Genomic DNA, 9,958 nt, shown 5'->3' on the forward strand with positions numbered 1-9,958 from the left:
GTTGCTAGGCAACGGCTCAAGGCCGGTCTCTGGGCCTCCTCGGAGCCCCGCCACAGCGAAATCGCAAGTTCGTGGCCAATGTAGCTTTCTCTGCAAAAATGAACTCCGAGCTGCAAGTTATATACCCAAAAAACCTCAAAGGGGCCCGCGTTTTGTAACGATTAATTCTGGTTTTCATATCATTTCAACGCGTCGTCAGTCATGACTGGTGCAAGAACAATTATAAACAAAATGAATCCTTAGAAAATACACCTCTAGGTTTGTATACACAGGCGCTAACATGACAGCTGCTTTTGTAGCGGAAGCTGCATTGGCCACGAACTTGCGATTTCGCTGTGGCGGTGCTCCGAGGAGGCCCAGAGACCGGCCTTGAGCCGTCGCCTAGCAACCGCCGCAGCTGGCAGACGTCGCTAACGCGCTCGCCGCGCCATCTGGCATGACGTCACACCGCGCGCCTCACCGCGGAGCCGCCGCCGCTTGCTATGACGTCACACCGCGCGCCTCGTCGCTGCGCTCGCCTCTGCTCGCTTCGCCAGCTGCATCGCATGCCTGATAACATGTCGGTTGGTTGGTTTATGGGGTTTAAGGTCCCAAAGCGACTAAGGCTACGAGGGACGCCGTAGTGAAGGGCTCCGGAAATTTCGACCACCTGGGGTTCTTTAACGTGCACTGACATCGCACAGTACACGGTCCTCGAATTTCTCCTCCAAAGAAGTTCAGCCGCCGCGGCCGGGATCGGAGGATTGAAAAGGAGAGCTCGCGTGCGCCGCAACCGCAGCTGAGGCGTCAGTATAGACGGCGACTTAGCTTTTGCTACGTATATCCTGGCATAGCCGAGATGAGCGACTGCCAATTTTTGATCGTTTCTTGCCTCTGCAGTACAAGATTGGGAACGTTTAGTCATTGTGAAGTAGATTCCTCACTTAATCAGAAAGGAGTGCAAATGACGTCTCCCGCTTTGGAAATGAGGAGAGCGTGTCGCGCGTTCATTACGGGGTCAACAATGACTGGCTGGATAGGCGGTCCACTTCCGAATTCTTTTCTTTGCCCGAAAAAAAGCATTGGGAGAAAATCAGCGACCGAAAGGATAAGATTATTACCTGCCAGACAGACCACATTTTCCAATTTAGTTAAAATATCTCAGCATAAAAGTGAAGGCTGAATACACGGCAAAAGGTCACTTTTTGTAACGTAAAGCTTTTTTAATGAAATATAGTTTGTTTTACTTTAGTTCAAGCAATTTTACGAAGCTTTACGTACCCCACACAGCCGATGCAAGTTTTATACGGTTCATGCTTGGCGTTTAGTTTTTTAAAATCATCAGAAATAGTGTTGTTTGCTTGAAATTATGAACCAAAGAATAAAAAAAATTGTCGCCCATATTTTACACGCCGACACGAAAGCACAATGTCTTTACATTTTTAAGAAAAAAATAGGAGTGTAACTGAAAATGAACAAATTTAGAAATTAGCTTAAGGCGACCTATTTGTCCGATCGTTAAGAAATTTTTCCTCAAAAAACTGTGAGCTATTGCATTTCGGAGTGCGATATATTTCCTTAAATTTTTCGGAATTAAATCCGCAAGGTCGAGCATTAACCATGGTGCGTTTGGCATGACGAGGTCGCATACAGATATCAAAGCCACGTACATCTCCTTGCGTGCTTTAAGAAATGTGCAACTTATAGCTTACTATGCAGCAGCAACATGTGAAAGAAGCGAACAGAATGTCGTAACATGCCCTTCATTTCCTTATTCTTGTCTGCTCAGTGTGCAACAGTAGCTGCGACGCGATGCGGAAGAGAACTAGAAGGGTTCTCCGCATCTTGTCCTTGGCACCCCTTAGATTTTTAAAGTGTTTTCAGTACCTGGCAGTTTTAGGTGGTCTCTTTAAATCAGGTTCGTAACTTCAATCAGGTTTGTCATTAGACGTCTGCAATTCAACCTAATGTGAAAGCGTCTACAAGCTATGTTTCTTATATAATTTCATCAAAATGTAAAACGTGTGTATCTGCGCTGAAATACTGCGCTGGTCTGGTGAAAATGTTATGGGTCCTTTCCTATGCAATGTGTTATGCGACTAATATTATCAAGCTCTGAAAAATACCACATAAACAATTTGAAAACAAATAGCTGTAGCCATCACCAACGTTTGAAGACGGCTTTGAAACGAATAGCTGCAACTATCACCAACGTCTGAAGACGGCTTTGGATTAAAAAAAAAACGTTTGATTTTCATGGCAGATTTGGGACCTCACCCCACGTCATTGGAGGATTCCGGAAAAGCTCCTGTAATACTAGCCTGCGATCTAGTATCAAAAAGCGATGGAAGAGGAGAAAAAGAGAGACGGTTGCTTCATGATAAGATGCTTTGCACCCTGTCGCGTCTTTTGTCGGCTGTTTGGGGGCCTTTACATTGAAAACCTGAGCGAGAAATCTTTCGGGTTAGCCAAGGTGACATGGAAGAGTCCGTACACGATGTACTCCTTCTTATGGATGTTCACATTGGCCTACACCCACAGCAACTACATCGCCCACAGAGTCGCCATCTGGGACATGTCAGACAACTTCACCGAATCGCTCATGACCATTCTTCTGGTCAGCTCGACCGCCAAGGTGGCCGTCAACTTGTTCTGCTTGTTTCCTTCGTTTGAGAAGCTTCTTACATTCTTCCGCAAGTGCGCTGCTTTCGAAGCCTACTCATCCTTCCGGCCCCCTTCTGCACGCGAAATGTGGACGCGTAACTGGCTTCCTTATCTTCTCAGAATCTCTTTTCTCTTCTTCAAGATTGCTATTCTATGTTTGAAGCTGTTTTTCTACGTCACGGACTATCAAGCCGCAGTCGGGGCAGAGTTCAACTACGTCAGTGCGACCGTCATTGTTATATCCACATTATGCTACGCTTTCTACGATATGGCTATGTACCTCGTGACAACGTCTACCTTCGAGGTACTATTGTGGTATGTCCGAGCCCAGCGGGAAACGTTCGAAAAAATGATGAAAGACGTTGACAACGAAAGAGTCTTCGCAAGTACTGCCTCGAATTCTTCTCTCAGGGACTCCCGCAGGGTTGAATCGGTGCGGGTGAACTTGTGGAAGATAAGGGAAATGAAGAGCTTCATGAATGCGATATGGAGTCCAGCTCTGTGCGTGTCTTCAGCGTGCACCTTGTGGGTGGACTCGATGAGCTTGTACGGATTCCTGACCGGAAGCGCATCTACCTACAACGCCCTCCTGGCATACCTTTATGCCGTCCACAACTCGCTCAACTTCATGGAACTTTCAACCATCAGCCAGATGTTACACGATGAAGTAAGTATGGGGCGCGAGTTATTAGTTAAGCAGCCTGCTACTTAACACGTCTTTGCTGCATTTTGATGTAATTCACCTCTGACAACACTAAGCTAAAAAAAACACTCTTCTAACTGAAAAAGCGTACTTTAAAAAATTGCTTAAATTCTTTGGTGAAACACCCTGTATATACATATAGGATATATAGGTTACATAGGTATATACCCGGGCAGGTTGCCAATTACCCACTGTGGCTGGTGGGCCCTGCAGCAGGCTTCAGACAAACGCACAACGGCTAGATGCGTCGAATCCACACTATAAGTGCTAGCGCATTAGTAACAATTTGGAATGGTGCCTTTTCAATACATCATACCGACAATCCACAAAGCTCCATAGATATTACCGTGTCCTACTACAAAGAGGCGCGGCTTCAGCTGTGGCCAAAGCCGTTGAGGATGTATGACGTGAAAACTCTTTCAGGTTGAGAAGATTCGAGAGTCGGCTCGTGCAGCGCCTACGCTGGGAAGAGAAGATGCGTTCTGCAGGCAGGTGAGTTTTATGCGCGCACTGTATGTTAAAACCTTATGCAGATGTTCCAGTTAAGCTTCATTTCCTCACTTCAGAGAAAGCCTTGTGTCGACGACCGAAAAACCTGGCGCGAAACATATCGTTTAGCATTTGCGCAATAAAACTAAAGAAATTGACTGCTAGTTAGTAAAGACATGTATCAACCAGCGCCTATAAAACTGCGGTTGCTACGCTCAGCAAAACGTTCACGGTGTGGTGCGATTTAAACAGTGCTCATTCCTTTACCTGAGAACCCAAATTTGAATTTATTAAATATAATTTTTAAGCTTGAATTCGCTGTCCAGCACGCAATTTCTGACAAACTCGGCTAACTCAAGGGAGAGAGGGGTAGAGAACCCCTTTAATGAACGGCAGAATTTAGCCGGCGTTTAAAAATCGCTGGCATGCTACTCGGCGTGAGGGGAATCTGGGAGATAAAGGCTGAAGGATTGCGGCGCGGAAAAGGTAAAATGAAATAAGCAAAAAGGGGAGAAGCTAGAATGTAGCCATTCAGTGCGTACCAAGGTGCATCGACGAGTAAGGATGTAGCATACGAAATGATGAAGTGCATAACCCGACAAATCGGATGACGAAGTTCCCTGAGTGAAGAATGCACGAGAGTAACATTGCAAGGTGAAATTAGAGATGGCAAATGTCCTTTAAATACGCAAACAAAAAGTTCATTGCATGTCTCTGTTGCCTAAGGCAGGCTATGGAACTAAAAACACTGTCCATTATTAGAGGCACTGGGAGAGCTCCTCCATGCATTGTTCGTAGAGCGCACGCTCGTCAGCATACGCAGGGCACTCAAGCAGAATATGCTCCACAGTTTTGAACGAGCCGCAGTTGTTCACAAAGCGGACTGTTCATTTTAGCGAAACAACGTCGCAAGCCGTTTGTAAATGCAACGTTCAGGTGAAGTCGGTGATAAAATGTTTCCAGATGGCAACGAATTTAAGGTGTGAGTCTTGATGTGAAATGTGGGTCGACTGAGTTAAGAAATAGGTAGTGATGTGTCGGCAAGCTCAATATTAGCCACTGTCCTGGCTAACTTAGCAACATCAGTCTTTCAAAGAACTTATCTTGGTAGAAAACACATCGTGCCGAGTTTTGCGTCACTCGTGCTGCCGTTTAACAACGGCATCGGTCTACAGCCTCAAATAAAGAACAGAACTATACGTAACTACAAGTACTGTTCGGAAAGGAACAATTGTTTACAGTGCAGTCCTTGAGAACAAAAGAAATGACAATAAAAATAAACCACAGGGAAGAAGCGAAACCCGCTTATTCTGCAAATTACAAAAGAAAAAATTGCGAGGACACTTTGGCAACTAAAGTGTTGAGAGGCGAAAGCCGAGGACACTATGCCATGACGACTTCAGGTGGATGTGACGTCACACCCTTCCCGTGGTTATATCGATACCCAAATTATACATATTTCGTCGATGTAAAATGTTAATTACGCTTCATTACACATTTTTGCATCTAATTTGACACAAATCCGACATTTTCCCGTCCATTCTGTGATAATTTTTTAGGGGTCTGCGAATACTCGAAATTTTCGAATATAATACGAATATTATATTTTTAGTATTCGTATTCGATTCGAAATCCAAGTATTCGTGTTGTTTCGAATATTCGACGCGACGCGAATATTCGTATCTAGCTGAATATTCTATTGCCAGCCCCTGCGTTCTTTTCGGTCCGCAAGTCCTATCGACAGAGGCATAACAACATGGCTGCGCCCAGAGCAATGCGTAACGTGCGGCCATGCAGTAGCTGACTGCGCTGGTGAGCTTTGTGGCTATACCTGCGAAGCTGGTACTGTTAGATCTGCGCACGAAGTACCTCGCAATACGTGCCAGTTCAGTGCCAAGTGAGAGGGCATTTTCTGTGGCTGGAGAAGTCGTTTCAGCTAGAAGGGAGCTACTTCTGCCTGACCATGTGTAGCAGCCGGTTCTCCTTCATGACAACGTTTTATGTTCATCCCAGCAACGCGATTTTGTGCTTATGGAAAGCGAGCCTTCATCAATGCTGTGTACTAGCCATCTTCTCTGATATTTCCACTCTTCTAAGAACAATGTTCGAGACTGATACTTTTTGTGCAGCCACACATACCTTTTGTGCTCATTTCATCACTGATAGTTGAAGTGTGATGTTCTTGGGGGCTCAAATAAATATTTTGTAGTGGTTAAATACGTCTGTCCTTGATTATTCGATATTCGATTCGATATTCGGAACCAAGTAGTCGTATTCGATTCGTATTCGAAAAATTTGATATTCGCACACCCCTATAATTTTTACTATGCCGCGACGACTTCCGGTGGATGTGACGTCACACAATTCCTACAATTTTGCCTATATTTCATTAACTAACTAATCTACAGTAATCAAACTTGGCTTCCAGGTTCATTTTTTCCTCCTCTATACGAATCAGCCATTGATTTTCTTCTATCGTTCTCAGTTCCCGAGTTAAACGCGTGTGACACGCCTTGTTAACGGACGACAGTATGAGCCATTAAATGCTTTCGCCTTAAAAAAAGCGCGCAAACATTACTGACGTAAGAAACAAGAATCCAGGGCTACTGCTTTGGATTTTTTCTGAGCGCTGAGAATGTTAATTTAAGAGCGCGCTTTTGAAGGAGAAAAAAAATAAAACATTCGCTTTACAACTCCCTATAACATCCTTCCGCCAGTTCCCCGCCTGTGTCTTGGCCACTCCCCCGTAGTGGGTATGTGCCATTCTACTTGAGGCCAACCAACCAACCAACTCTGTATGCAGGTGCAGTTCTTGTACGACAGCATCGATCCGGCCCAAATGTGCATTACCGGCGGTGGTTTCTTTCGCCTTGACAACTCGCTCGTTGCGTCGGTACGTATTACGTTGGATTACAGCACGTCAGCCCAAATTTTTCAGGTATGTATCACAAAATGCACTTACATTCAGTGTGATTTCAATCAAGTAAGCCTTTTGGGTAAAGTAGTACTGAAATATAATACAGAATTTCTCTAAGCACTGAAATATTTAGCGATTTCTGAGCCAGTAAAAATCAAGCAAAGCGATTTTTCAGCCACCTTACCTACGTTCGCTTGACGCAATGTAAATAAGACAAATGACATCATGCCATGTTTTGTGCAGTTAGTTCTGACATGTTCTTTGTCGCTCCCTAATCTGATTGCAAAGCTTCGGCAGTGAGATGCTTTCCGTAACACATCTCATGGATTACGTAATTTACAATGAAAGCTGTTGAAAATAAGTTTCCTGGATTTTCCGAATCAGCGTGGTCGACATTTGGCGCACCATGCCAAACTGATTGGCCAGCATAGAGTAACGCCATGCCTGATGTCCCTAATACCAACTATGAGAACGCCCAACATTTTATTCCACCAAACACAGTAGCGCCACGGCTGACAGAAAAGTGACGTCATGCGCACCGCGCCAGAGACCACCAATACTAATAAGCAAACATTACAATCATCACCACTAGCAACCATCGCCGAACTTCGCACAATAGCTCAGTGGTAAGCCTGCTGTAATTTTAAGGCGAAAGCCTTTAATGTCCGTTAACAAAGCGTGTCACACACGTTTAACCCGGGAACTAAAAGAGATAGAAGAAAACCAATGGTTGCTTCAGATAGAGGAGGAAAAATGATCCTAGAAGCCAGGTTTGATGACTGTAGGTAAATTAGTTAATTAATTATAGGCAAAGATGTCGAAATTCCGTCACGGAAACAGAGTGACGTCTCATCCACCGTAAGTCGTGACGACAGTGACAATTGTCACAGAATGGTCGGAAAACATCGGATTTGTGTCAAATTAGGTGGAAAATGTGTAATTAAGCGTAATTAACACTTAAGATCACCGAAAGATGTATAATTTCGATATAGATATAGCCACAATAACGGTGTGACGTTACATCCACCAGAAGTCGTCACGGCATAGTGTCCTCGGCTTTCGCCTCTCAACACTTTAGTTGCCAAAGTGTCCTGGCAATTTTTTTTTCTCGTTGCAGATGACGGGGGCGCTGATAACATACACGGTCATTCTGGTGCAGACAAGCTACTGACGCCACGAGACTGAACCCTACTGCGCAATGCGTGTTGCACTTAGTGTTGCAGGTTTCATGTTGGCGAATAAATGGAAACCATACTTACCTGCAGTGAATTCAGGTGTGGCTGTGTTTAGGAACCTGAAAATTTGGCATTTGGGTTTTTCTAAATTTTGTAGCGCGAGCTACATTGGCCACAGTCTCACCGTTTCGCGTGCTCCATCCGTCGATCATACTGCGCATGCGCAAGGAGTGAGTGGCGTCACTACGCACAGATGGCGCCCCTCGCCGCGTGCGCTCGCCACTGCCGCGGGTGCAGAGCCACGTGACGTCACTTCTCACGCTACGTATATCCTGGCATAGTAGAGCTAACCCACTGCCAATTTATTGCCAGTGCACACTTCGTACTTCAGTGGTCATTGCTGCGTCCATGACACGTTCCGGAGTGGAGTACATGGTGGCTCATCGGCACATATGCCTACAATCATTGAAGCCAGGAAAGCATTGGCGACAAACTGTAGGCTGAAAGAGAATATTAACTATAAGCTTACACTATAGCTAATTTTACCGAGTCGAAGACAAACCGCATGCTGTCATACAGCACTGCGTGCGAAATTCGGAGTCCATGGGTTCGGGCCCCAACGTCAGGATATGGCCCTACTGAAAGTTTCCGTACGACGAGTTCCATAACTAAACACGTTTGCATAAGAACTTTAATGATGTCAATATGGAGCATATAGACTCGATACCGACTGTATAAGAGCACGTATGGATTCTTGCGGGCTCTGTACGACATTAAGTACACTGTATAGAAATCGTATAGAAACTATGTGGAATGCGTATGGACTCTGTACTGACAAGACACGGATTTCCTCACATGTTTCCAAAGCTTATGGACTCCATAAATAATTTTATACGAGCGTCTCATATGGAACGTTTCAGGACGGCGATTTCTTCCACGTCCTGAAACAGCAAACGTACAGCCTTTGTCAAAAGCTTAGAGCCCAGGGGGTTTGCTTCTGGGCCACATTGCTCTGCTCGTAATGCGTCCTCAGCGTCCCAAATCTTCTGAGGGTAAGATTTTTGGTCCTGCTCCCTCCGATGCGTAGGATTTCCATTAGTGCTACAGGAGCGCCACAATAGTGCTTAGAAGCAAACCCCCTGGGCTCTAAACTTTTGACAAAGGCTGTACGTTGACCAGGTGTTGCTTAAGGATTTCATTGCTCCCCAAGATAGAAAAGTGCAAATTTCGCTGTTCGTGCCCTTTCTTTATTCGTGAATATCTCGCTTCTTGTGGCCGCTCTTGCAGCGGCTCTGGGGTTAATATACGCTAGGCGAAGTTCCGAAAATTATGAGCAACAAAACCGGGTGGAATAAAGCTTCCTTACATGAAAAAAAAAGAAAACATGGAAACTGCTCGTGATCGGCGAGTCAGTTTAAATACATTTCAATGGCCGAGCCCGCCTATAAGCTAGGAGCATGCGTCTGTGACCCCACCTGGTGTCTTGCCGAGACCGCTATCCTGGAGATCGCAAAGGTAGGTTAACCAGGCGTTACTTAAGGATTTCATTGCTCTGCAAGACAGAAAAGCACTAATTTCCCTGCTCGTGCCATATCTTTATTATTTATTTATTTATTTACTCAAAGGTCTCGGTTGAGACATTACATGAGGGAGTAATGAGGGAGTAGTAAGGCCATAAGAAGCATTTCTCGCTTCCTATGGCCTCATTTGCAGCGGCTCTGGGGTTAATATACGCTAGGCGAAGTTCCGAAAATTATGAGCAACAAAACCGGGTGGAATAAAGCTTCCTTACATGAAAAAAAAAGAAAACATGGAAACTGCTCGTGATCGGCGAGTCAGTTTAAATACATTTCAATGGCCGAGCCCGCCTATAAGCTAGGAGCATGCGTCTGTGACCCCACCTGGTGTCTTGCCGAGGCCGCTATCCTGGAGATCGCAAAGGTAAGTTAACCAGGCGTTCTTTAAGGATTTTAGTCTCTCCAAGACAGAAAAGCGCAAATTTCGCAGTTCGCACGATTTCTTTAATCAAGA

General features: G+C 45.1%; 1 protein-coding gene across 2 annotated transcripts; it reads left to right on the plus strand.

Moving 5' to 3' along the window:
* Positions 1-1,875: 1,875 nt before the first annotated feature.
* Positions 1,876-8,021, plus strand: LOC149329635 (uncharacterized). 2 transcript variants are annotated; one of them, XM_089559567.1, is made up of 4 exons: positions 1,876-3,310; positions 3,770-3,838; positions 6,639-6,773; positions 7,870-8,021. In XM_089559567.1, exons 1-4 carry the CDS (start codon positions 2,324-2,326, stop codon positions 7,921-7,923), a joined length of 1,245 nt encoding a protein of 414 aa, XP_089415693.1. In that variant the 5' UTR covers positions 1,876-2,323; the 3' UTR covers positions 7,924-8,021. The 2 variants fall into 2 exon arrangements, with proteins under 2 accessions (XP_089415693.1, XP_089415694.1); XM_089559568.1 differs by having other exon boundaries at positions 6,639-6,728.
* Positions 8,022-9,958: the final 1,937 nt, after the last annotated feature.

Source organism: Amblyomma mixtum, chromosome 9 (genome assembly GCF_055824585.1).
Source record: "Amblyomma mixtum isolate Tamu chromosome 9, ASM5582458v1, whole genome shotgun sequence".
In the NCBI taxonomy this organism is placed as follows: Eukaryota; Metazoa; Arthropoda; class Arachnida; order Ixodida; family Ixodidae; genus Amblyomma; species Amblyomma mixtum.